The 24,094-nt window shown below is 50.9% G+C and overlaps 1 protein-coding gene across 1 annotated transcript in view; it reads right to left on the reverse strand.

The window, feature by feature from the left end:
• Positions 1 to 1,098: 1,098 nt before the first annotated feature.
• Col6a3 (collagen type VI alpha 3 chain) overlaps positions 1,099 to 24,094 on the reverse strand; it is a 77,387-nt gene continuing 54,391 nt past the window's right edge. Inside the window, exons 26-43 of the mRNA XM_013066965.3 lie at positions 23,443 to 23,505; positions 22,253 to 22,315; positions 21,026 to 21,076; positions 20,781 to 20,816; positions 20,303 to 20,365; positions 19,358 to 19,420; positions 18,088 to 18,120; positions 17,966 to 18,002; positions 17,852 to 17,863; positions 17,271 to 17,764; positions 15,776 to 15,872; positions 14,069 to 14,767; positions 12,983 to 13,082; positions 9,544 to 9,938; positions 8,072 to 8,335; positions 7,321 to 7,419; positions 2,577 to 2,741; positions 1,099 to 1,843 (exon numbers count right to left, since the gene is read on the reverse strand). Coding sequence (XP_012922419.2) covers positions 1,797 to 1,843; positions 2,577 to 2,741; positions 7,321 to 7,419; positions 8,072 to 8,335; positions 9,544 to 9,938; positions 12,983 to 13,082; positions 14,069 to 14,767; positions 15,776 to 15,872; positions 17,271 to 17,764; positions 17,852 to 17,863; positions 17,966 to 18,002; positions 18,088 to 18,120; positions 19,358 to 19,420; positions 20,303 to 20,365; positions 20,781 to 20,816; positions 21,026 to 21,076; positions 22,253 to 22,315; positions 23,443 to 23,505 — 2,781 coding nt within the window. The 3' untranslated portion in view covers positions 1,099 to 1,796. The remainder of the gene's footprint in view (positions 1,844 to 2,576; positions 2,742 to 7,320; positions 7,420 to 8,071; positions 8,336 to 9,543; positions 9,939 to 12,982; positions 13,083 to 14,068; positions 14,768 to 15,775; positions 15,873 to 17,270; positions 17,765 to 17,851; positions 17,864 to 17,965; positions 18,003 to 18,087; positions 18,121 to 19,357; positions 19,421 to 20,302; positions 20,366 to 20,780; positions 20,817 to 21,025; positions 21,077 to 22,252; positions 22,316 to 23,442; positions 23,506 to 24,094) is intronic.

Consider the following 24,094-nt stretch of genomic DNA (forward strand, 5'->3'; position numbering starts at 1 on the left):
TCATCTCAGTGCCCCGAACCTGCTCAGTGTGCTCGGCCCACTGCACGTCTCAGAGCCCACACCCCTGGCTGGCCGTCCCAGCTCCATGCAGCCCGCCTCTGCCCACTGTCATAAACTAAGATTTCATCCAATATGACCGGTGTCCTCAAGAGAAGATAGGACATGGAGAACAAGATATAGGGAGAAGGTGCGGGATTGCAGACAGTGCAAGCCAAAGAAGGCCGAGAGGGTGGCCACCACCAGAAGGTAGGCAGAGACGAGGAAGGGTTCCTTGTGGGGGACACAGCCTTGAAATCTGTAAGTGCGTACATTGCTGTTGCTTTACACCACCCAGTTCGTGGCACTTCGTCCCAACCCTGCAGCCTCGTAGACACCACTTCCGTCTTCCACGTGGTCAGATGCACCCGCGAGGCTCCCTCGTTGGTCCCACTACAAACGTCCCTTTGCTCCACTGGGATGAGCTTGGCCTGCATGTGCTCAGCCTGAGGGAGCCCCCAGCCAGCAGACCTGGGCACTGGGCCTATGTGGTGCTGAGATGGGTGTGCTGAGGAAGTCCCTTAGCTCTTCAAAGACCATGCGAAGGGCCATTCAGGACCACTGCTCAGCCCTCTATGGGCCCACTGTGCTGGCTTCAGCCTTCAAAATTAGTCTTCAAAGATGGAGAGGGGGTAGGCATGAGCAGAGGTCAAAGGGGTGAGGAGCCCAGGAGGACTCTTACATCCCTGAGCCATTGTGAGCTGGGAACAAGCTAAATTCTAGGCAAAAAAAATCACTGTAGAGGGGGACAGAGAGGGAGGCTGGGCTCTGGGGCTGGGGCGAGAGTGGAGGCCAGCCCTGCTCATGGGACACGAAGGGCTCCAGGGCTCTGCTGGTCCTGGGGTTGCGGGATACTGGCACAGGAGGCTGGACCACCTTCAGACGGGTGCCAGGCCCCACAGAGCTCTGGGCACCTGTCCCACGGAGACTTCTGCCCCTCCACTGAAGCCACAGGGCAGCGCTAGGACCTAGGGCAATGCCAGGACCAGTGGCCAGGGCTCGGCCACCACCCAGCCCATTGGTTCTATGGAAACAAGACCACCAAGAAGGCCAAACCCAGGCCACTTTCCAACATACTTTATTAAAAAGTTTCTTTGTATAAATTTCCTCAAAATTTTATAATTAAAATTAAACCCCATCCCCTTCACTAAAAAAAAATTAGAGGAATGCCAAAAATATTCTCTCTTACGGCTTTCTTTGAATTCTTTAATTAAGGCATTGGTCCCAACAGTGCACACAGGTCGAGGGATGTTGCTTCCTCCTAACTAGATCCTTTGTTAGAGGATTTAGAAAAAGAAAATTAGCCCAACGTCTCATCCAGGAAATTGGGGTGGGGGAATGAAAGTGCAGACTCTTGTTTCTCCATCTAAAGTCGTGCTTAACTAAGGGGGGATGAACCAAGCGAAAGTATACAGAGCAGCTGGACATCAGGGCATTGCCCGGGAAAGGCAAAATAGAAACTCCAGACAGCCTGGAGCTTACGGGGGTGTTCACATCCACACCGGAGTGGCTAACTATCCCACAACACTCAAAGTATACGGGATAACTGCCTGGAGACAGAGCGAGGGGCCCACAGACACGCTTAGCACCAAATTGATAGGTCGTGCGGAAGAAGACTTCCTCTGGGTCCGGGTGTCAATTGAAGCACAAAATGGCACAGAGCCAGGGAATCTCCCCGGACCTTCTACAGATTCAAAGATGAAGAGTTGCAAATGGCTGCCTCCTTCTTCTCCCAGAGGTATGTGTTGGGCCAGCCACGCCTAGGTTCCCATCACATTGACGACTCCGGGTTTGGGGAGCAATGAGCCTGGAGGGAGGAGAGCAGAGGAGAGGAGAGGAAACAGCCACGTTACTGAGCGTAAAGAGCAGCATGTGCACAGTGCTGACCCCGCCTCTGGTCTGCACTCCATCCCTCTCCGCTCATCACCGTCGCCGGCTCCCGTGAGGCCTGGGCTTGGGCTCTGGGCAGCCCGAGCGCCCCCAGCCCTGTGATCTCCCAGCTCCAGGCAAACTGCATTCCCCCTGGCGCCACCCACAGGCCCTGGACCGAGCAGCTTTCATTCTGTTACCCATGGAGTTGCCCAACGCCACAGAGGTACCGGAGGCCCCAGGAGCAGCAGTATCACTTACAGGGAGCAAAACTATCTAGAGATGAATATATGCAAGCGTTTCTCTTTCATGCTCTATCATTGACCATCATATTATTTTTTTCTAGCACTCATATTTGCTACAAGATTTTATGAATAATCAGAGCTTGGTAGCATTTCTGACGGGTAACAAGTAGTTGGCCATGTGTTTCTTCATTAATGTGTGTTTAGGAAACAAAAGGATGATTCAAAGCACTAATTGCATGTGATTTTTTGTGAAATGTTATCTTTTTTGTGTGTTTTGTTTGAGTATCTTCCTCATCTGCAGATGTAATCGATCTTTTTCAAATGTATTGTGGTGGTTGTGATTCAAATATTTTTCAAGGGTGAACTGTTGGCCTGGATTTCTTATCTTGTTTGCAATGGCCATAAACACAAGGAACCACCACTCACCAGAAGCGCAAACCTTTTCACATTCCTGCTGGGAGTCAAATCTGTTTTCGTTCCCACCACAGCCTCCATACCAGAACCTCGCACAGCTCTCTGTCTTCGCGTCGTAGAACCACTTCAGCTTAAATTCCCTGCACGTCCCGTCGTCTTTGGGCAGCTTACAGATATCTGCAGTCACAAGGGGAGAAGGAGTGCATCAAGTAGACTCTGCAGGCTGCTCCGGCTCCGGGGCTACGGTCTGATCACGGACAGAGCGAGTCCTGGCAGAAAGCCCCTCTCCTGAGCCTTGGTTTCCTCACTGACGCAGGACACTATCATCACTCTGACTTTGTGAGGCATCCATAAAATCCTGTCTATGAAAGGCCTTCATAAATTACACTCAGAACCCTGAATGGTGGCTGTCATTATTTCAGATCCCTGAAAATGAAGTCAACTCCTGTCCTCTTTCCAAACACAGGGCCATCTACTCCCCAGTTTCTTCCAAGTTACATCAGCAGAGGAGAAAGAGGCTGAATTTGGACACTCTGGAGCTTTTTATTTATTTTTGCTCCTTGGCAAAATGACAGTAAATTCCTTCAAAGTATAATTTGAAAATAAGGCTGTACCCTTCATAACACGCCAGGTAGACTGAAAGGTAAAGGTAAAGCAGAAACAGACACCCTTATGGATGTGTGTGTGTGCGCATGTGCACGTGTGTGCCGACCTGAGTGCCTTCCTCGCCAGCCAAGTTTTACAACTACAAACAAAAACAGTCACTGGGTAAATGAAAGTCACGACAGCAAAATCCCCTACTGCAAGCTCTCAGGGACGCTGAGAAGCACCCCCGGTCTGGCAGGAAGACTCTGTTAGGATGTGTATTTCTGACTTCACAGTCTACACACAGGGGCTTCTGTTTACAGAGCTTTCTGGCCAAGCCCAGGCTGTGCCAGGAAAGAGAGGCACAGATGTGGGCTGTTATCTGAAAGTTTGGAAGCCCTGAGCCTTTTTTCAACAGAATGCTATCTGGGGCAGATAAGCCTGTGTGTGTGCATGAGCGAGAGGGTTGCTGGCCGAATCTTCCAGCTCCCCAGGAAGAGCTGCTGGCCCTGCCCCCTGAAACCCACAGGCTGGTTGTGCCTGGCTGCAGAGAAGGTGGGCAGCTGCAGTTCTGACTGGCAGCAAAAACGAAGGGGAAACCTGGGTGCTCAGTTGGTAATCAGAGCTGGGGTTGGTCGTGCATACGGGACTCCAAGGCACTGGGGAAAGACCCGGCCTCACAGGAGCCTGGTTGACAGAGGGCAGGGAGGGCGGATAGCTCCAACTATGACGTCTTTCCCTGAAGACCCTTGCAGAGTCCCACAGCCCCATCAAGAACCTTTGAAGACCCAAGGAAGCCATAATGAAATGAGGACCACTTACAAAAATCACCTCTTTTCTCTCAAACATGCTCTTGGCTGAGGGAATGCCTCGCTGTCAGGAACTTAGAAGACGAGAGAATTTCACCAAAGGAATCAAAGGATGCTACCAGTGCAGAAGTAAACATTTGGAAAATGGAGACAAATGTCTTCATGACACCCTACACTATCCAAAGACAAAAGTCTTTGCAAAGCGTGGAAATGGGTGAGTATCTCTTCTCATGAAGCCTTCCAGGTTTAAGCCCACATCATCCTGACTTCCGACACCCACCGTTTTGGGGGCACCTCCTAAGCTACACGTGCAGGTGCTAACAAAGCCTTGCTGAAGCAAAAATGACTACCACGTCCTGCAGCACACAGGCAGCTGTCCAGGCCTCCCTGAGATTAACCTGGATTTTCCCCTGGAGCACTGAGGTTTAGGGCACCATAGTTGTTTGTGTTTACCCTGTAAAATGAGGTGGCCCCTTCAGGCACAACCCTGCAGGGTTTGGCTGTGTGTTCACTAACTTTCTCCTCTTTATTTATTCTTGAGATGCTAATGGCAGCCTAGAAGATAGGAAGGAGGAAAAGCGGTCATCAGCCTTAGCTCAGAATTGCAGTGTAAACCAGTTTCTCTTTCCAGGAGAAACTTTTCTCTAGAAAATACATCTTCAAAGCAATTAGTGCTGATTATGTTCATTGATATTTGGATGCAAAATATACACTCAACTAAGAATGCAGTTACTATACTTTGAAGTTATTTAAGAAATAGTTTGATGTTATTAGTTGTCACTCCTCTTTCTATCTCTAAGAAAATAAATATTGTTAAAATATTTTAACCCCTCCCGAAGAAAATATATTAAGGTGACAAAGAAGAGGAGGAGAAGGGAATAAAAGAGGCTGGGAGAGAAAGGGAAAGATGACTCTTTATCGTCCTCCTCTTTTGTTACCCATTTTGAATTTTGAACATTTTGAAGTAAATATCCAATTAATTTAATCCAAAAAGAGCTGTGGAAAATGCCCTGTAAATGAGGGCTTGGCAGTGTTCACTGAGCCCTGTGAGGAAGCCCCTTCTCTGGGCCATGTGAAACCCTCCAGGGTGAAGGGGACAGGTCCTAGCCTCATCTCTGTCGGAGGTCCAGCAGCTTTGGCAGAGACGCATGCCCATCTGCAAACCCTGTCTCTCCTCACCACCGGAGCTTCGTGTTAAAGGTCTCGGGGAAACCACTTCCCTCATTCTGAGACTTCCAACTCCGTGTGAAAAGAGCAGAACAGCCTACCCGACTCGTGTCCCAAGCTGGCACTGTTTACATTAACTAAGCTGTGTTTAGATGTTCTTATTCATCAGGACTACACATAAGAGAACCAAAAAATCCCTGGATTTCGCTGCCTGGCGGTTACTCCACGTGGTTTTCTCTCAATGAAGCAAAATGTCCTAAAAGCTTCCCATTTCCCACACTGTGAGGAGTGAAGTTAGCCGGTGAGTGGGGACAGTCACACACATCGGCCTTGGGGGTCAGCACCCAGCCACCCGACCACATCCGAGGGAAAGCTGCTATGTCCCTCGGGGCTCCCCCTGAGGTCAATCCTCAGGTTGGCAGCCTCTAGGAGCAGAGGAGTCAGGAGCTGCAGGTCCCATGGGCGAGGACAGAGCCCCAGCTACAGCCCTTTGATGTGGACTCAGATAACTACTTGTGAGAAGAAATCAAAAGAGTAGAGACTCAAGTTCTGTTCCCTTCACCCCAACCAACCCTTACTGCACATGCCTTCCTCTGGTCTTTTAGTTTGAGTTAAAAATCACCACATTAAGATTTTTTGGCAAGTCTTTTACACAACCCTAAGATGTTAAATTGAGTTATGCAATCTACCATGAAGTTCTGGCTCATTTCCATAAATTTGCAATGAAGAAAGAATTTCCTATCCATCTTTCCATTGGAAGAAGAGGTATTTGAAAACCAGGTAGCTGTCTCTCCAACATAGACCAATTCCTAGATGTGTCTCTAAGGGAGACTATAACTAGATAGTTACAAATTCTACAAGTAGACCACTTGTTTGCTCTTATTAAACATCAATGGTTCAACAATTCCTGCCCCGGTATGTTTTCCTTCTTCCTAGACGCCCTAGGTCCAAATGGAAGGTGGGCCCTTGAGGGGCCTGCAGACACAAAGATCCACAGGTACCTCCTACAGGGACACAGGGAAGAAAGCAGTCTAACAAACTGACAGAATCAAAGGCCTCTACTCCCCAGTGGCCCCAAAGTAACAAAGATGTGGAGTTAGAAAACACTCAGAACCATGGACTTTAATTTCAGTGTAAACGAAATGAGAGCTGGACTGTGCAGAAAGGGTAAGAAAGACAAACATCATTTAAAAACTTATAGTGGAAAGAGTAAAATGAGGAATATGTACACAACAGCTCAAAAAATAAAGTGCTATTGCTTCTGACAATGCATAGTCAACATATGCCCTTGTCTACATATTAAATAGCCGTGGCTGCTCTTAATCTAGCATAGTACAGAAGCAGCTGCCAATGTCTTTTATTGCAGTTAATTACAGGAATCAGCACATAGCCAGAGATGCCTTTCTCCTCCTGCCTGGGGCCAACCCAGCAAAAGTAACAAACTTTCCCCACAGTTAGCAGCAACTTTTGCCTTGGGGTCAATGTCTAAAACACTCATGGAATTTTGATCTCTGTTATGTGAGTATCAACTCTTTTGCTCAACACTGTTAAGCAAGACATATCGACCACTCTAGTAATCAGTCTGACAGGATGAAGAAGACAGGCTCTGATTCCCCTGGATGAGGGCAGACAGGTCTCCCAGATCCCCCACCCAGGACCACAGGTGATCAAGACCTGAGCACAAACCTATACAAACTGCAGGGCTCAGGCACACAGCAGAGGGTACGAGACTAAGCCAGGGAACTGGACCCAGAGCACCCCTGCGCTGTGTCCAAACCTCTGTATTTCGTGGTTCTGCTCTGGGTTGCCCTTGTTCTCCTAAGCAGTTTCTTATTAGAGTAAATCACTGAGTGGATGGAACTCTGCGCTTCCAGCTCTGCAGACCACAAACAACTCTGGTCTCAATGCGAGCTCAGGGTGAGTGACCAGCAGCTGCATGGTTCTGCCTTAAATCTTGCAGCGACTCCCACCCAATTCCCTCTCAGAGACTGGGGACAGAGAGGTCCATCTCCACTTCCACCTGGGAATCCACAGAATGCAACCACAGAGCCCACTGGGATTCTCCCCAGAGAAGTCCTGGCAGTTAGACCAGGCAGATGATCTAGAATCAAGACCTCAAAAGCTTTAGAATTCCCAGAAGACTCCCTTCTCGGTGCCCTAATGCCCTAAATGGGCTTCACATCTTTGCAACTCACCTGTTTTGGTAAAAGCCAATGGCTCAGTTTTCACCATTAGGTTGATGCTTGAACTGGAAGCTGACCTCGCTAGCGATGGAGGTGGAGGCTGAGTTTTCTCTATAAAAGAAAAACACATGTAGCCAGTAGGTAAATCATAAACCAAAGGGCTGAGGACCAGCACAAGTCTGCCTTTCCTGATGAACATCTCATCTAGGGGTGGGCCGTGGAAACAGAGATTCCTGAAGTCTCCGTGTACACCGGTTATGTTGCAGTCTGCACACTGGAGCCATCTGCTTACAAGCAAGCGCAGGAAAGCCCTGATCTTCTGACCCAATCCTCCTGCCTCCCACACAAGCTCGTCTGCTGCCATCTAAGAAAACAGAAAGATCTAAGGGCCTGAAGAGTCTGCACTCCCAGAAGAACTCAGAGGGAAGAGGGCCCATGAGTGGTGCAGGAGGCTGAAGAGCAGCGGCTGGTGCTTTTCCTTCCCTGGACTCGGGACAGGGACAAGTGGTGGCAGCAGAGCACCCGCCGGTCCTGTACCCCAGGAGTCACCAGCTGTGGTCCCAGGAGCCACTTCTCAGGACCGCACGTGGACCCGTCTTCTGTTCCATTCTTTTATAAAGCTAGGGTGCAACCACAGCACCCAGAGTGCTTCTTTTTACTGGTGAATTTTGGGGGCCTTTCAGGATAGATTCAACAAAGACTCATTTCCTTTACATCTCACCAACCGTCCATCCCCGAGGTCAGGGACCAGCTGCACACTCACTTGTGCTGAAGGTTCCGCGGAACACGGCTTGGACCTGCGACCTCAGGTAGCAGACAACCGCCGCGTAGTATGTCTGTCCGGCCCGCAGGCCCCCGATGACACGCTCCGTGACCGTGAGGTTCTGCCTGAGAACCAGGGACTGGTCCTGGGCCGAGGTGACAGTGAGGTCATAAAAGTAAGAGCCAGGGGCCTCGGGCCTCTTCCAGCGGAGTCTGGCGCTGTTCTCTGTGACCTCGGACACCTGGACTTCGGGCACCACCTTCACTGCAAGACAGAAAACAGAGATAAAAACAGCATCCACCACCACCCCAACACGGAGGAAGACCGTCAGCAGACAGCTGATCTGAAATTCGGCTGAGGCACAAAACTAGTTTCTTGTTCAAGTTCCTGACAAATATTGGTCCTGTTGTCTCTCAGCATGCGTGTGAAGATTGCATGCAATTGAAGACCTCATTATTCATCAACAGTGTGTGTGCCACCCTTTTTCTTTCTATTGAAAATCTTGCTATTAAAGAGATACTTTGAAAATGCAAAATCCTGCACATTAATCAGCCAAGGGATTGATGTAAAATGAGCCCTGCCACTTAAAATATATGAAGGCATGAAATTTCAGGGCATGGCATGAAATTATTTTAAAGGGACCTGAGCTTTCTCTCGGCCCATGAAATGAAGACAATTTCTGTCTTTTCGTGAGTACATACAACCTTCCCTCCCCTTCCTGTAGAGCTGTGACCGTCTAACATCTCCTCTGAGGAAATGATAAAATATTGTGCTTGGGTCTCATTTAACCCACCTATGTCTGGTGTCTGATATTGTTTTTCTCATGGCCAGAGGGAGCACACAAGTCAGGCTTGGGAGGAGGCCCAGGCCTGATGTCTGAGCCCTGACTTAGTTCAAGGATGAAGCACCCTGACAGTGCCACAGCAGTAGCTTAGGGCAACTTCTCCATGGCCAGGTGCTTGGTGCGGAACAAAGCTTATGACTACCAAGGGTCCATCCCGATCTTTTTGAGTCATAGTCTGGGGACGAGAGGGTCTGGCTCCAGAAACCAAGCACAGAAACACATGCTTTGTGGCCCGAGAGCCAAGGACAGGCCTGTTCTTTCCCTCTCATGCCCTGAAGGAGGTCTAAAGCTACTTTCACTTAGGATCTCATTCTTTAGCTTAGACAGCTGGGTTTCTAGGTGAGGTGAGCCATGTGTGCTGATATCAAAGAGAGGAGGGCTCCCACCCCATGCCAAGGATGGGGCCAACGAGGAAGGAGGAGCCAGGGGCCGGAGCCTCACCTGCCTTGGAGGAGTCATAAAAGAAAGACTGCTTTCTAGCAGAAAAAAAAGCAACATTTAGCCAATGCCATTCCGGGGCCAGCATCCTTTAGAATGCACCATACATGTGTTCAAATCCCAGAGTGGTGGCTGTATTTCCACTGCTACCTAAGCAGGCCTCCAGGTGGAGGCTTGGAGGGCATCTTACCTGCAGGATTAGCAGCAGCTGGCCTGGGGGCTGCTGGTTTGGCCTGTGGCCTGAGAGCCTCTGGCTTGGTGGCAGCAGCTGGTTTGGCTGGTGTCCTGGCGGCCTCTGGCTTGGTGGATGCTACCCTTGCAGGAGGGAGAGGGGGTCTCACAGCTGCTGGCTTTGCTGCTGCAGGTTTTGCTGCGGCCACTGGCTTCACCACCACCCCAGGTCTGCCTGTGGCTGTGTTGGTGCCCACAGGCTGGGCAGCCACAGGCTTTGCGGCAGCCGGGTTCCCAGCAGCTGGCTTAGCAGGCGGCAGATTTACAACAGTTGCTGGTTTTGTGGTGGTGGTCACCGGTTTTGTTGTCACTGGTTTGGTTGTAGTATTTGAAGTAATGTTATTCTGAATGTTTCTGTTAAAACAAATTAAACATTACCTCTACCATGCTTTCAAATGCTATTTGAAATAGACAAAGACAATGCCCATGAGCTCTGTGGAACTTGCTATTTTAGCAAAGCACATGTGCTAGGTTTATTGATTATGTACAGTATTACCTACGTTAAATTTGCTTTTAGAATTTTTGCCCAAATGGATATTGAACAGAATATAAATATAGAGCCATTAAAAATGAGGCACACATTGTCTACAAATATATTTGACATCTTATTTTCAACTTATAAAAAAAGCAGAAAGGAAGCGAGAAAAGAATAGACAATATTTAACAATATTCTAATTATACCAATTAACAAACTGAAACACATATAAAATTTTAATTTTAATTTAAATAAAATCAGGGGCTGGGGGTTTAGCTCAGTGGTTCCACTGCCTGCCTCGCAAGCACAAAGTCCTGAGTTCAATCCCTGGTACCAATAAATAAATAAATAAATAAATAAATAAATAAATAAAATCAGTAATAAGCTATTTTCACAGTAAGAAATCATCCACTCAACCAAATGTCACTTTGAACTAGGAAATGATAAAGTCAACATATACAATTTCGTCTCCATTACTTATTTTTGGTGGAAAATATGTGTATTTTTTGTTTGTATCCATTTTTCGTGTGTGTTTCTTTTTAACAATTTCTTGATCCAGTACAAATCCTTAGAGAGAATACCAAACATCACCAAACAATACACCAGCACTATTGAACGCTTTGTTCTTGCTTTTAGGGAAAAGTCAGTTATTTTATAGCTCTATCATGCTATGTGTCATAGGCACTATATTTTCAAGCTGATAACATGAAACTGCAAGTGCTAAGTTACTTTGCTCATTCTGTTTTCCTTGCAATAAGAAAGTTACGTGAACTTTAGGGAATAGAGTGGTGCCTCGCTTCACAAATGCTTCTGTTCACAAACAGTTCTGCTCAGGAACAGAAGTGTTCTGCAAAATTTTGCTTCTGTTCGAAAACTCCGCATCCACAGACACTGAACTTTATGGGGAAAGTTGATTCAGTTGGCAGCCAGAATCAAGGAATGAATTAAATTCATGAACCGAGGTAGCGTTGTATTCTGGAGAAATGTTAGCTCTACCAATGGCTGGAAGCACAGAGCCCATGAGCTGAGCGATGCAGAAGCGGGGCAGCACCGTGCCCGGCAAGGGTCCTGGCCGCCATGGTCCTGACTGTCAGCTCACTCGGCTGAGATCAGGAGTCCCTGCCTCTGAGGACACAGCGTGAGCTGCAGGACGTAGACGTCTCAGGGAGAAGGGGTCGCGGCAGGATGATGAGGCCAGACATCCAAACAATCTACCGTGTCTGGTGTGAGTGGATTTCATACAGATTGGAGACAGCAAAAAACGGACTCTGCGTCTCTTCATGAGTGGGCAACGCAGGAGTGACGCAGTAGCCCCGACAGGCGTTGGTGTGCCTGTCCCACCAGGAGGAGGAGTGCAGGCGGTGTGCTCCTGTGACAGAGGACTTGGGACATGGAGCCTCAGATGTGGAGCTGGCGGGCGGAAAGTGCCCTCAATCTGTCCCCAGGAGAACGCCGCGGTGTGTCTGTCACGCTCTGCTGGGAGCTGGAGGCTCTGGCCTTTGTCCCAAATTTGTCTCCCAGTAATCCCTGGAAAGTGAGGCTCCAGTACGCTCCTGGCTGCCCACTCTTTTCCCTGCCCCAGCTCACAGGCTCTGTTCTTCGAGCCCTGAGCTGACCTCGTTATTCCTCCAGAATTCTCCCTAAAGTTGGCTCAGCTTTCTTATCGCAAGGAAAACAGAACTCACTGAGTAGCTTAGCATTTGATGTTTTATGGTATCAGTTTGAAGATAGAGTGCATCTGACAGGCAGCCTTCCCTGTCCCTATGTCCTGTATAGTGAAATGTGGCAGGTCCTCCCTCACCCCTAGCTCTGCACCCCCAAATCTAGGAGGACTCTGAAATGCTTTGGTCAAAAGAATGTGGCAGGAGGTAGCAGCCGGCCAGGTCTAGCCTAGGTCTGAGGAGACCTGTACATTCCTGTGTCTCTCGTGGAGACCTGCTGGGTCACCTTTGAACAAGCCCCGGCCAGCCCACTGGAGATCGAGAGACACACGGAGCAAAGATGAACCATCCCAGCTGAGGGCACCCTAACCAGCTGTCCACACAGCCAACAGCAGACCACTAACATACGCGATGTGATCAAAAATTATGGTATGTGCTTAAACAAAAGAGTTACTATAGTAAGAGACACATTACCATGAATCCCCCTCAAAATACTTCCCCTTGCTTTCAATACAAATTCCATCACTCTTGTCTGTCTGCAGCAGCTCTGGAGTCCTCTTTCCTGAGGGTCTTTAGTTGTATTCTCATGGCTGCCTCTCATGTGCTCTCAGCCTGAACTGATTCAAAACATTGACCTTCCATGGTCATTTTTGACTTTAGGATAGAGCCAAAAGTCCCACAGTATCACACCCAGTAAATAAAGTGGATAAAGTCACACTGCGATGTTTTTACAAACCTGCCTTTCTGTTAGATGGCGCTCTGCAGCAGCGTTCACTGCATTTTTTATCATACCTCATAAAGACACTCAGGAAAGAGAACTCCAGAACTGCTTTGAACAGTGGGGCAGGAGCAATGGGATAAATATGTTCAAAGCAAGGAGGAGCATTTTGAGGGGATTCATGGCAATTAATCTTTTATTGTAATAAACTTTTGAATTTAAAACATTCACCGTATTTTTTTTTTTTTATCGCCCTTTGTACAAGGAAGCTGAGACAGACCAGGAGAACCCAGCCAGGAATTACTAACCACAGAATTACAAACTAAATGAAGAGTTTCTATTTTAAGCACTAAGTTTTGAGTAGTTTGTTATGCAGCAAAAGCTAACTGATACAGCAGATTCTTTAAGAATGACCGGTATGACCTAGGGAAATCCCACTGTCCAGATGGCAAAGTCCTCATCCTTAACATGTCAGGGATTGGCTGGAGGACTCTGCTTTCCCTCTTGCTCTACTGTTCTTGAGACAATAATCATAATCACTTACACTTGTTTGTGACCAAACTTCACACCATTCTTTGCTGGTTGGTCCCCTTGGAGCCAATCACATTGTTTTACGTCTGGGGACAAGTGAAAAGCATTCTCACCTAGAGAGCACCAGAGAAACAAATGCTTTAGCTGCACGTGGATCATACTGAAGTTAAAATCAGTCACTCGTGGGTCAAATGGACCACGTGATATTTACTCAGCCCATAAATATTTGTTAAATTAATTAATTTTTCCAGACAAGCTAAGTACCGTGATTTTAAATATTAAATTGGATGGTACTCAATGCAGAAAGCACCTTAAGTCAGCATGTTCTGTTTGTTGATATTTGGGTGATTAGGTTAAGGCTCATACTCGATACGAGAGTATATGAGTATTATTAATACTCGATATGAGAGAAGATGAAAATAGAAAAAAATCTAAGTGGAAAGTTTAACAAGGTCCAAACTCCGACCATCAAACTATAATCCAGCTACACTGAATATTTCCCCAATTTTTTGTTTATTTTGTTTTGTTTTGTTTTTCCCCAGTGCTTTGTTGTATAACACTTTTTCATCTTTCAAGGACAGATCAGTGCCTTTGGATAAACCTACAACTCACATTTGCTCCCCTAAATCTTCTGGGGACCTTCATGAACATGAAGGCTGTGTTCAGGGCCCTCAGCCTTCCCTTGACCTGTACGTATCCAGCGGGAAACGCTGGCTGCTGCTTTATCATCCTCCCCGCTGCTCAGTCCACTGCCTGTGCTGACGCCCTGGGCTGCCCATGCCCTGGGGAAGGTGAAGCCTGCACCTCCCCAGCCACATGTGGTCTGCATGTGGTGTCCAGGCGGGAGCTGGGGTGAGTTTGGGAGAGGAATGTGGATTGGCTGCCAGGAGGGTCCCCGTCAGCAGAGACCCCAAGGGTCCAGCATGGGGCAGGAGCTCAGCCCAGGCCATCGTGATCCCCATGACATACCCACAATGCTGTGTGGCTAGGCAGTGCCCAGCCAGATTTGGGGTAACAAATGAGTGAACAAGGATATGGATATCATCTGTGTACCCCCAGCGACGCCACCTCCTAAGTGATGTGCACGACATGGACTCACTGCCAACGAAGGACGGCAAAAGCCTCCCAAAGCGCATCAGCGGCTCCTCGTTGAGCTCGCTCGACTTATCCATGAGTTTGAAGAAGACGTCGTTGGGTTCACTGGCGAAGCCGTACACCTCCTTGACGTTCACCTTCCGGCCAATGCCCAGGACCACAAAGAAGTAGCCCCTGCACTTGGCCTGCAGGACGGCTCTGCGGGCCTCCTCCAGCTCCTGCTCCGGCACCTCCCCGGTCAGCATCAGCACCAGGACCTTCAGGTCCCGCGGGTTGGGCGCGCTCTCGAACACGTGCTGGACGGTGTATTCGACGGCACGGCCCAGGGCCCTGCCTCCCTGCAGCTGCACCACTCCACGGCCCAAGAACTCCAGCAGCCTCTCCTTGGAGCCGAAGTCCGTCAGTGACAGCCCCACCCTCACGGGCGGCGCGCTGGCGTTGCCCAGGGACTCGTAGGGTGCGTGCTGCACCACAGCCACCCTGCTCAAGTGCTGGGAGGCCCCGGGGTCGGGGCTCAGCTCCAGCTGCCTGACCACGTAGCCAATGTACTTCTTCATCTCGTTGAACTGGAACAGGCTGGTTGTCTCCTCGCTGTCCAGGAGGAACACCAGGTCCAGGTCCGCATCGCTGCCTGCGGCTCTCCTGTCCCGGAAGGAAGGCCGCCAGCTGCCAAACCCGCAGGACGGTTGGATGTTGCAGATGTCTAGAAGGAAGCAGGGCAGCCCTGTTACTCTGTGTCTGCAGGACACGAACCTGGCGAGTGTCTGGGAGATTAAATCAGCCACGGAAGAGAGAAACCTATTTATATCTCATGACTGTAGACATGGCCAGAGTTTGGTTTTCATCACCCGATACTCCCTGGATGAAACAAATCAGGAAACTAAAAGCTTTGCACCACACCGTGAAACTGGCATTTAAAAATGTAAAAGGAAGCTGAGTGTGACAGTGTGTGCCTGTAACCCTTGCTGAGGAGGTTGTCAAGGAGGCTGAAGCAGGAAAACTGCAAATTTGAACCCTGCCTGGGCAACTTATTGAGTTAGTGAGATACTGTCACAAAATTTAAAAATTAAGACCATGATGTTAAGTGAAATAAATCACACACATAAGTTTAAATATTGCATGGTTTCTCTCACTTGAGAAACCCAAAATATAAATGAAGAGCAAAATAAAAGACAGCCAATAGGAAACAGTGAGACAGATCTTTTGCAAATGGGGAGGGGCCAGGAGACAGAGAGAAGGGGAAGGGATGTAAAAAGAACTGAGGTGTGTTCTGTGCACGCACCAGCTCCCCGTGATGAATGTAACCATTATGTACTGCAAACACGTACTGACAAAAATTTAAATAAAGAAATAAAAATGAATTTTTAAAAGGGCTGGGGACGTAGCTCAGTGTGAAGGCCCTGGGTTCAGTCTCCCATTCCAATCAATCCATCAATAAAACTTCTGGAAAATAAAGAAGGAAAGACTGAGTTCTTTGCCACTTTCGGAAGAAGTATGCTCTAAAAAGTCACCCAAACCGAACTTCCTCATTCTCGACCCTTCTCCCTTGCTGCCTGGAAAACGAGCTGTCTCCCATCAGAGGGGAACCTCTGTTTTGGGGATCTGCTCTAAACAGACAGATCATAATTCTCGCCTCCAACATCCCTCTGGAGAGCTCACACTTGGTGGCTGCAGCTGGACAGACGCCCCCACCCCTCCCAGCAGACCTCACCCAGGCACACGTGGCACGTGAGGACGTTCTTCAGGAAGTCCGTGAGGTCCCTTCTCGTGGGCAGGACAAGCACGTGGCCCACGGCAGTGTTGTTGATCTGGGGTAAACAAAAGGACACACTGGGAGGTGGCACGGGAAGGGATTGCTGAGCACAGGGCCTTGGAGCAAGCCCAGCCTGGCACCTCTGGCTGTGGATGGAGGGGGAGGCTCGGGTGGCAGGAGGAAACCAGGTTTTGTTCTAAGCTGGTTCAAATCCCATGCTTGCTGCTGGGCCTGATGCACAGTGATTTAACCTGTCTAGGCTCCCACTTTCTTGGCTGTAAAATGCAGATGACAACTGCTTCCCATGGGCTGAGACTAGCTGGCATTTGTAAAACACCTGCGTGTCCTCCGGCAGCAAGTGGGAATGTAGACACGACGGCCCTCTTCAGCAGTAAAGCAGCCACTCCCCACTCGGGTCTAGACTGTGACCGTGCAGGTGAGGAAAGGGCCCCTCAGTCACCACTCGTGTGGCGAGAGGAGGAGGAGAGAGCCCACTCAAAATGATGCCTGCCTCCTGTCTCTCAGCCCTCACAGGACAGCGCCCAACGGGGCCCTGCATGGGAGCACACCGTGCATGGCCTAAGTTTAAAGTTGGGCTCCCAAGCCCAGGCTCCTGTCCCTTGCCTTGCCTTCGGCTTGGTAGAAGCAACAGTGACAGTGGCCCATCTGCCTTCTGAAGACCCAGCAGTGAGGAAACCACAGAAAGCCCAGTTTGGAAGGAAAGACTTAGGGAGCATCCCGGCCAGCCTGGCCCAACCGAGAGAAGCCCACAAAGGTGGTGCTGAGCTCTGTGGCTCCAACAGGGCAGGTGGGCAGGTGCCCCAAGCACCCTCCGAGCTGGGGCTCCCACCCGGCAAGCCCAACGTCACCAGCCAAGGAGAGGTCTGTGCAGAGGTGCACCTTTGGGGTCTGGGGGCTTCCTGAGAGGAGATTCTCCTCCAGGGCAGGTAGGACAGAGTGGGATGGACATCAGAGTGGGGGGCCCAGGGCGCCTCCTCACGTGACTCCCCACTGAGGTCATGGTCTTCTCACCCATAAGGTGAGGCTAGAGGCAAAGCTCAGGGACCTGTCACAGGAAGCACATCCCCAGGACAGGTCACACACAGCTCATGGGGCCACCTGGAGAGGAGCCCGAACTTCCCACCTTCCAGGTCCCCACCTCAGAGCAGAGCAGCAAGCAACACCAACGTCTGGATTTGCAGCCCCTGCAAGAGCATCGCTAACCGGAAGAGCTGGGAACCAGAGGGCGGAAGTTTCAGGCACTCGGATCCTGACCCAGTGCGGCAGCCATGGGGAAGAGAGAAGGTCGAGAGAAGGCCTGGCCAGCTTGGCCTCATGGGAGCCTTTGAGAAGCTGGGGACATGAGTGCACCAGGGAGAGTGTGGATGCCTGAGAACCCTTCCTCCTGAGAGACAGGAGGGGCAGGACAGGCGGCAGCGCACAGAACCTGCACCTGCAAGGCGTTGACGAGCTGCCGGTCCTCCTGGCTGGTGAGGAACAGAGGTGTGATGCCCGCATCCCACAGCTTGAGCACCGCCTGGCGCAGCTGTGGGGTTGCCCTCGTGGGCCTGTTGCTGAAGAAAACGGCCACCTTCCTCATCAGGAACCCGTTCCGCACACGCTTAAACGTGTTTCTGGCCACAAAGGACATGGCAGTCTCCAGACTCTGCTGCTTGGAAGTCAGGGCCACCTGAAGGTTCTTAATGCTGTCCAGCAGGGCTGACTTCTTCCTGGAGTCCGAAAACCGGATCTCCGTGGTCACCTCGTTGTTGTAGGTGACCACGGCCACACGGGCCCCCCTCGGGCAGTTGCTCTCGGCAATGGCCAAGTCGCCCACAAGGCTCAAGACAACGTCTCGCATGAGGCTAAAGGCATCTTGGGTGACGCCCTCAGACGTGTCCAGGGCGAAGGCCAGCTCCGTGGGGAAGACGGGGCACTCCAGGGGCCCTGCGGGAAGGGGACAAAGGACAGCCTCACTCCAGAGAAGGACCTTTCTTTCCTGAGGGCAGAGCCAACCCACAGAGATCAACTTACCATAGCAGCAAGCTGCAAAGGAAACAGAGAAGAAAGGGTGAGAGGCCTGTCCTCACGTGCAGACGTCAAGTGTGAGAATGTCACGTGACCGGGCAGCAGACGCCAGGTACTTACGGCATTTGTCCTTGATGCTTTGGATAAGGGCACATTGCTTTAAAAGGAAACGGAAGAGCATGTGAGGACAGCACACGCAGGGCCGACAAGACAACGGGCTGCTTGGGACACATGCAACTTACATCGATGGAGTCACCGCGGATGCCCTTGTGACCCTGGAAAACCAACAGGAAAAGGCTGAGAAGCAGGTGGCAGAAGGCATGTGACACGGCCCCGAACAGAACGGTGCTGGGCCGCAGAAACAAGGCGGAAGCAAAGCGGGCTGTGGATAACTCCATCACCACAGCCTGTACAATGGGAGTGCTGTGGGGACTGAGCCCAGGGCCTTCACACTGAGCCATAGCCCAGCCCTTCTTAGTTTTGATGCTGAGTCAGGGTCTCACAACAGCACTGAACTGCCCAGGCTGGGCTGCAACTTGTGATCTTCCTGCTTCGGCCTCCCAGAAGCGTGCATTGTAAATCACACACCAGCTCTTGAGCTTGACCTGCTTCTCCCAAGGGGAGGGTGCCTGTCCCACACGTGCTGTCCCCCGGAAGCCACAGTGAGGGACCCCCACATGTCCTCTTCCATCATCCCTGTGTAGAAAGCAACCCCTCTCTGTGTTCATCTTCCTGCACTGCCTGCCTGGTCTCCCTCACCTGAGGCAGCAATCACACCCCTGTCTCAGCCTTCTCCCCATCCAGCCAAAGGCACCCCCTACTCTTCCTCTGGAGTGATTGTCCAGCTCCAGAGTCACCTGCCCTTCCCCTGTGAGCCTCATGCCTTCCAGCGTGGAAACAGCCAAACAAGGAAACGAAGAGGTGGACAGTAAAGATCCACCAGGCTGGCAGAAGCCAGGGCAGTGAGTCTCGGGAATCAGTAGCAACTTGGAGGTTTTACAGACCCAAGGAGGCAGGTCCCCACCCGCAGCAGACAAGTATTCTTCTACGAGCTGCAAGCAAGCGGTACTGAGGTCTCGTCTCTCTAGTTTCTCCTCTACACAAAACTCTACCAGGAAGCTCTAAAGGTGAATTAAATATTCCCCAAACCGCCGAGCATCACATGAAACATTTGTGTCATCTGTCTATGGCACTGGGAGCAAACCAGGGCCTTGCAGCCAGTCAGTACACACTCTGCCACTGAGGACGTCCCCAGCCCCTTGAGGCATTTTTCAAAAGCCTTTCGTTACTCCATGACTCAAAAAGTCTTTTCCCCATTGTGATATCAGAGGGGAAGTGGGGGGAGAGAGAGAGAGAGAGAGAGAGAGAGAGAGAGAGAGAGAGAGAGAGAGAAAGGCAACGAAGATGCACCCCAGCTTTGTGTGGGCCGGGGTTTCCAAGGACCACCTGCAAAGCACCCGGCCCCTCACCCACCATCCCCAGTGACTTGATCAGACCTGGAGGGACACTTACGGATGGCCCAGGGAAGCCGGGGTCTCCCTTCTGTCCTCCTGTCCCAGGAGGTCCTGAATTTCCCTGGAGGGGGCAAAACAAAGGTTGCTGGGTTGTGGCAAAACAAGGAAGTCGCTCAGTCCTGCAGGCAGCAAGGAGGGATCCGTCCAGCACTCCCTACCTCCATGAGCAATCTCTGACTGCAAAGGAGCTCACTTTTCTCCGAAATTCAAAAGTAGGGACACGGATGCAAATCTCCCTCGGTTGTGTACTGCAGCAGGTTAAGGTAAGATGGACACTCACCCCCCAACCCTAACTAGGTTGACCATGAATGCCCAAGGGAATGGGCCCCTGGGGACGAATCAGATCCTGAGTAGCAAAGGACCTAGCTTGACTGTCTTCACTAGTCCCACTTGCAGGCTAATGACGATTACTGTTTAACTGTATTGCAAGCTTTAAATAGGTGTTAGCCTCATTTACCTCTATCTACACCACAATATGCTAATCAAGAGTCAGGGTAACCTTGGGATTGCTAGTGAACTACAAAGAGAAATCCAGAAGGAAAGGCAGCTAAGGAAGAGGAGTCTCATATGCCAGTGCTCATGGCCATCCTGTCCCCTGACACCCCGTGAAGTCCTCGCCCCTCTGTCCAGGTGGATCAGCCAGCAGATGGCACAGGTTCCCAGCAGCAGCTGGGCTGAGGCCTGAGTGCCCCTGTGCCGTGTGGGGTGATGCGTGGACTAGTGACTCCTGGGTCAGACTGGAAGGGGCTCTGGGGACCCACAAGGTGGTGTGGCTGAAGGAAGAGACTGCAGTCCGTGACACAGCAGACTGTGAGGACCCCGTCTAAGCCTCGGGACCCTTCCCTTAGGCTGTGTGTCACTGGCCCAGAGATGAAGGCAGCTCTTCGCCCAGGGCTCGGCAGTCATCCCTACCCAACCTGCCGTCACACACAGGTGGCCTTACCCTTCGCCCTCTGACGCCTTTGGGTCCCGGTGCTCCGTCCATTCCAGGCTCACCAGGCATACCCTGCAAAGACAGCCAAGGGGTGGCAGGTGAACTCCAAATAGAAGGTCCAGGGGAGGCCTCGCCAGGGCCCCAGTGGGCGTCAGCCAGGGAAGCTGGAGGTCCCCAGAGTTGCTGCTCCAGGTTGCCAGTGCAGGGGAGCAATTTGCCTATGGCTGGCATTTATTTAATCAATGTCAGTGCCGCATACACGGCAGCATTTTACAGCTTGCAAAGGTCTTTTATTTTTTTGTAGCTTTGCCCCATTTAAACCTCATGAGCATCCTGACAGGTGAGGACTGTCACCTCCGTCTGACAGAGGGAGCCTCTGAAAAGGGGGGTCTCCATTGGCCCAGAGAAAAGACACCTAATGTCCAGTTACAGGCCCAGCAAGCTCTCCAAACACGTGGTGATGCTCCACCGCCCCGGGAATGTTTACCTTCGGTCCTGGGTAGCCCGGGAATCCTCTTTCTCCCTGTAAAAGATAGATACAAATGACACAGTTTGGGTGCCAACTTAAAATCATCTAAAATAAAATGACTTACAAAGAAACAACCTCCATAGAATTATCAACACTATCCCTAAAATATAATAATATTTAAAGAAATCATTCTCGAAAAATGAGAGACATAGAAGATGTCTTGGGAGCCACCTGGCAACAGGAGAGTCTGGGCCGCTACGTACTTTTTTGCCTCTGTGACCTTCGCTGCCTACTCCATCTCGCCCGTCATCTCCCTAAGAGAGGGATGAGAACAAGACCGTGGTCACCGTGTGCACGCACCTCCGCCTCAATGCCTGCCCCACTGCTGTCCGGAGCAGACAGCCCTCGAGTCCCAGAAATGGTCCAAGCGAGACCCAGGGACCAGAGCATCTCCCAGCCACCCCGTCCCCCGTAGGTAGACAGGGCTGTGTCTGCAGGTGGGGGTGCAAACAATGCCTTCAGCAGCTTGGCTGGGGGCTGCACATACGAAGAACCATATGTGTTCTACAAGAGCCACAGCAGTCTAAAGAACTGCAAATGTAAAGACGCTGCTGGATGCAGAATAAAAATCGCATCGAACCTGGGGACCTGAGAGTTGGAAGGAATCTTGTAGGCCTCCTCAACTCTAACGTCCGTGAGTCTACCCAAGAACACCGACAGAGTCCAACCCCTCCTACCCTCTGGAGTGGCCTGGGCATGGGGCTTTCTCCCCTCTCCCTGAGCCTCTTCCTCTCTAATGCAAATCAATTTTTTAAAATTTCCTATAGCTGAATACAAGAAAAGAGAAAATACTTTAAAGTTTGAGGAAGAGTCCCAATTAGGGAGTTGTCGTGGGATAGGGACTCATTTTAGAAGAATTCCCAGTGGCCTGTAGGTTGCTTTTTCTTATATAGAAACGTATTTTACAAAATTATTGTGAGTATTCGGAGTGTTTTTAAACAGCATTTTCAAAAATGAGTTATTGGAGTAATACTCTCTACCCTTAGGATGTCTCATTCAAACGAAGTTGTTTCCATCTGGACTGAGACCTCATCTAACCCAATTCCAGCCAGGCCTAGTGGCACACTCCTGTAATCTGTCACTCAGGAGGCTGAGACAGGAGGGTCGCCATGAGTTCCAGGCCAGCCTGAGCTACATAGCTAGACCCTGTCTCAAAAAAACAAAATAAAATAAAATAAAATCCCCAATTCAGTCTTAAGTCCAGGACATTTACTTCCTTGTAGCAAAGCTCCCTGGAATCAAGTGCAGGTCCTAAAAGGAAACAGTCTCCCCTGCATCCCCACCTACGCAGTAGGGCTCATTCGGGAGGCACTGTAGGAGCAGGTGCCACTCCTTTCCACCTGTCCCTGATACCACAAGAAGCATCCCTCAAGCACCTGCCTCTTCCTGCCCCTTTCTGCACAGTCTCTGGGCGGGCGCTGGCACCTTACCGTCTCCCCGAGAGTGCCACGGTTCCCCAGTCCTCCCTTGGGTCCTGGCTCTCCAGGCTCACCCTAGACACAAGAAACAAGGGGAGACCATGAGCCCAGGCCCCGATGCTGCTGCAGAGCAGGCTCCGAGGGCTGCTGGGCACACACTTCACCACGCCAGATTGGATGAAGGAAGGATCTTGCTCAATTGAAATAAGCCAGGCACAGAGTGCAAAGACCGAGCGTTGCTGCTGCCCTGTGCAAGCTAAGGGAATGGCTGTCGGGGAAGCAGGGAGTGGATGGCAGTCGCAGAGGCCGGGAAGGGTGGGTGTGGGAAGAAGAGAGATGGGTGGTGGGGACCGAAACTCGCAGAAAGAAGCGGCTAGTGCGCTGGTGTTCAGCAGCATGGCACACGGTGGTGCAGTTTACAGCAGCTCATTCTACGTCTCCGACTAACTCCAGGAGAAGCGTGCACAGGCTCCCAGCACAAAGAAACGCTAACCACCCTGGCCCGAGAGTTATGCATGATGTGCCCGCACTAGTTCTCCACACCAGGTCTCACAAACACAGTTGTCATGTGTGGATTTGAACGAATACACACGCATAGTTTTTAAGTACAACATTCATGCCTAGGCCCAGGGACAGGCTGCCGGGGAAGAGACAGGGACTGAGGGAGAAGCAGCCGGAAAGGTGGAACCCAGCACCCCGAGGCTGGGAGACCGGCTGGGGTCACACAGACACATGTATCTGCTGTCTTTTCAGACTGGCAGTGAATGGTAAGGCTGAAGACAGCAGGCTCTCGGCTGCCCATCCCAGGCTCGCTGCTGTCCCCAGCAGCGGAGTGCGGGTCTGTGAGCTGACCCAGCTCCCATCTGCAGAGCTGCCATGTGCAGTGCCCAGATTTAAAGACTGTGTGGTCCCTGTGACACTGCAGTGCATGAGGTGCTGCCAGGCTGCTCTGCACTCCGAGGACACAGCCCTGTGTGCTGGCCGCACCACGGCAAGAGCTACCCGGTAACCCACCAGGCAGCAGGTCTGAAAGGAGAGACCAGCCCAGCACCACTCCCTGGCAGGGTGCTGTCCCTGGGAGGCTGGAGCAGGAACGACCAGCAGCTCGGAGACGGGAGATGCAGACTAAGTTAATGGACAGAATGACAAACGATACGGAAGGGTCCCGTCCTCGGAAGAGCTCCTCCCCTGTCCAGACAAACCTTCCTTCCGAAGGGCCCTGTTCTGCCGCGTTCTCCGGGAGCCCCAGCTGTTCCTCCAGCTCCCTGCAGCACAGGAGAGGAGTGGGTCACTGAGTGCTCATCTGCCCGAGCCAAAGGGCCTCTGGATGCCCCCAGCTCAGCCCTGCACGGAGGCCAGAGCCTCCCGAGGGCACAGTGCCCAGTGCTGTAGACTCCAACATAAATGCACTGGAAATGTCTCTTCAGACTTAAAATGTTAGCATCACCTCGCAGGGCCAATTTGCACACACTCATGCTGCAGCTAAGGGACACATGCTGGTTCCCTGCTAGATGACACATTCCTGGCTTCGTGTGACTTTGTTTCCCCTACCGTTCCACACCCCCGAGTGAACAGCAGATGTGTCCAGGTCCAGAAATGCCTACTGGGGGATGAATACATCACTGTCCAAAGGGGCTCTGCCCACACAGCCCAGAAAGGTCCCTAAAGCAGATGGTGGCAAAGCACCTATCAATTAATATCCTGGGGCACTGGAGTAACTACTTGAGCAGCTTTGCACACAAGTCACCTTAAATGCCTAGTTAACTAAAAGTTGAATGTAAAAATAAACCGCAGAAACTTTAGCGGTAGTTATCACCAGCTGTCCAGCTGGAGAAGGACTTTCTAAGCAAACCA

This window comes from Heterocephalus glaber, unplaced genomic scaffold (assembly GCF_053883595.1).
Source record: "Heterocephalus glaber isolate CG9 unplaced genomic scaffold, H.glaber_assembly_v1.0 deba00001004, whole genome shotgun sequence".
NCBI classification, from domain to species: domain Eukaryota; kingdom Metazoa; phylum Chordata; class Mammalia; order Rodentia; family Bathyergidae; genus Heterocephalus; species Heterocephalus glaber.